We start from the raw sequence: 929 nt of genomic DNA on the forward strand, positions 1-929 counted from the left end.
GTCTGGAGGTTCTAGCGGCCATGCTTCCGGAGGTTTCGGTACAGGAGCTACTTCAGGAAACTATGTATCTGGGGGGTATGGTTCTGGAATTTCCGGGTCAGGAGGGTCCTCCTCAGGAGGCTTTGGGTCTGGGGGTTCTGGTTCTGGAAATTTTGGGTCTGGGGGTTCCGGAAACTTTGGATTTGGAGGTTCTGGAGGCCATACTTCTGGAAATTTCGGATCTGGAGGGTCTACGTCAGGAGGTTTTGGCTCGGGAGGATCGACGTCAGGAAACTTTGGTTACGGAACACACGCAAACCTCGTTGCTGGGGGATCTTCAACAGGACCTTCCTCCTGCCGGTACTGGTGCAAGAACTCTTCGAACCAGTTGTACTGCTGTGAGAACTCCGGACAAGGAACGAGTAATGTGGAAGGTAAGTCTGAGGAACATTAGGATGGAGACAATATGCCTTCTTCAAATAATGAACCAATAACCTTTCATAACGTTTATCATCGCATACTCTAAAGCAAAAACTTGGCTCTCTCCAGTGCACCCGGGAAGATGTCCAGCCGTGCGTCCACAGTGCCCCGATACGCGCCACCTTCCGCCCAAGACTTGCAGCAACGATGGATCTTGCAACGCGCAAGACAAATGTTGCTTCGACAACTGCGTTCAATTGCATGTATGTAAACCTGCTCTGAAATGGTAACAGAGCCTTGCCAAAAGAATTAATTTGTCATTATTATCATCTTTGATTGGCGCATCGATCTATATGACTGATGGTTGTATACACACACACAAACATACAGTAATCACCATAACTTTCAAATACAACAGGAAAAAACATATTGCATTAGCATATCCTGCACTCATATTTTCAAGCAGTGAGATATTCTGAGCATGTAAAAAACAGCAATGTGAATTTTAGAAAACGTAACTACTGAGAGAC

At 46.3% G+C, this 929-nt stretch overlaps 1 protein-coding gene across 1 annotated transcript in view; it reads left to right on the forward strand.

Moving 5' to 3' along the window:
* LOC119587379 (glycine-rich cell wall structural protein-like) overlaps positions 1 to 929 on the forward strand; it is a 5531-nt gene that overhangs the window by 3074 nt on the left and 1528 nt on the right. Inside the window, exons 4-5 of the mRNA XM_037936123.1 lie at positions 16 to 413; positions 529 to 685. Of these exons, the coding sequence (XP_037792051.1) occupies positions 16 to 413; positions 529 to 685 (555 nt within the window). The remainder of the gene's footprint in view (positions 1 to 15; positions 414 to 528; positions 686 to 929) is intronic.

The sequence above is a fragment of the Penaeus monodon genome, chromosome 22 (assembly GCF_015228065.2).
Source record: "Penaeus monodon isolate SGIC_2016 chromosome 22, NSTDA_Pmon_1, whole genome shotgun sequence".
Lineage (NCBI taxonomy): Eukaryota > Metazoa > Arthropoda > Malacostraca > Decapoda > Penaeidae > Penaeus > Penaeus monodon.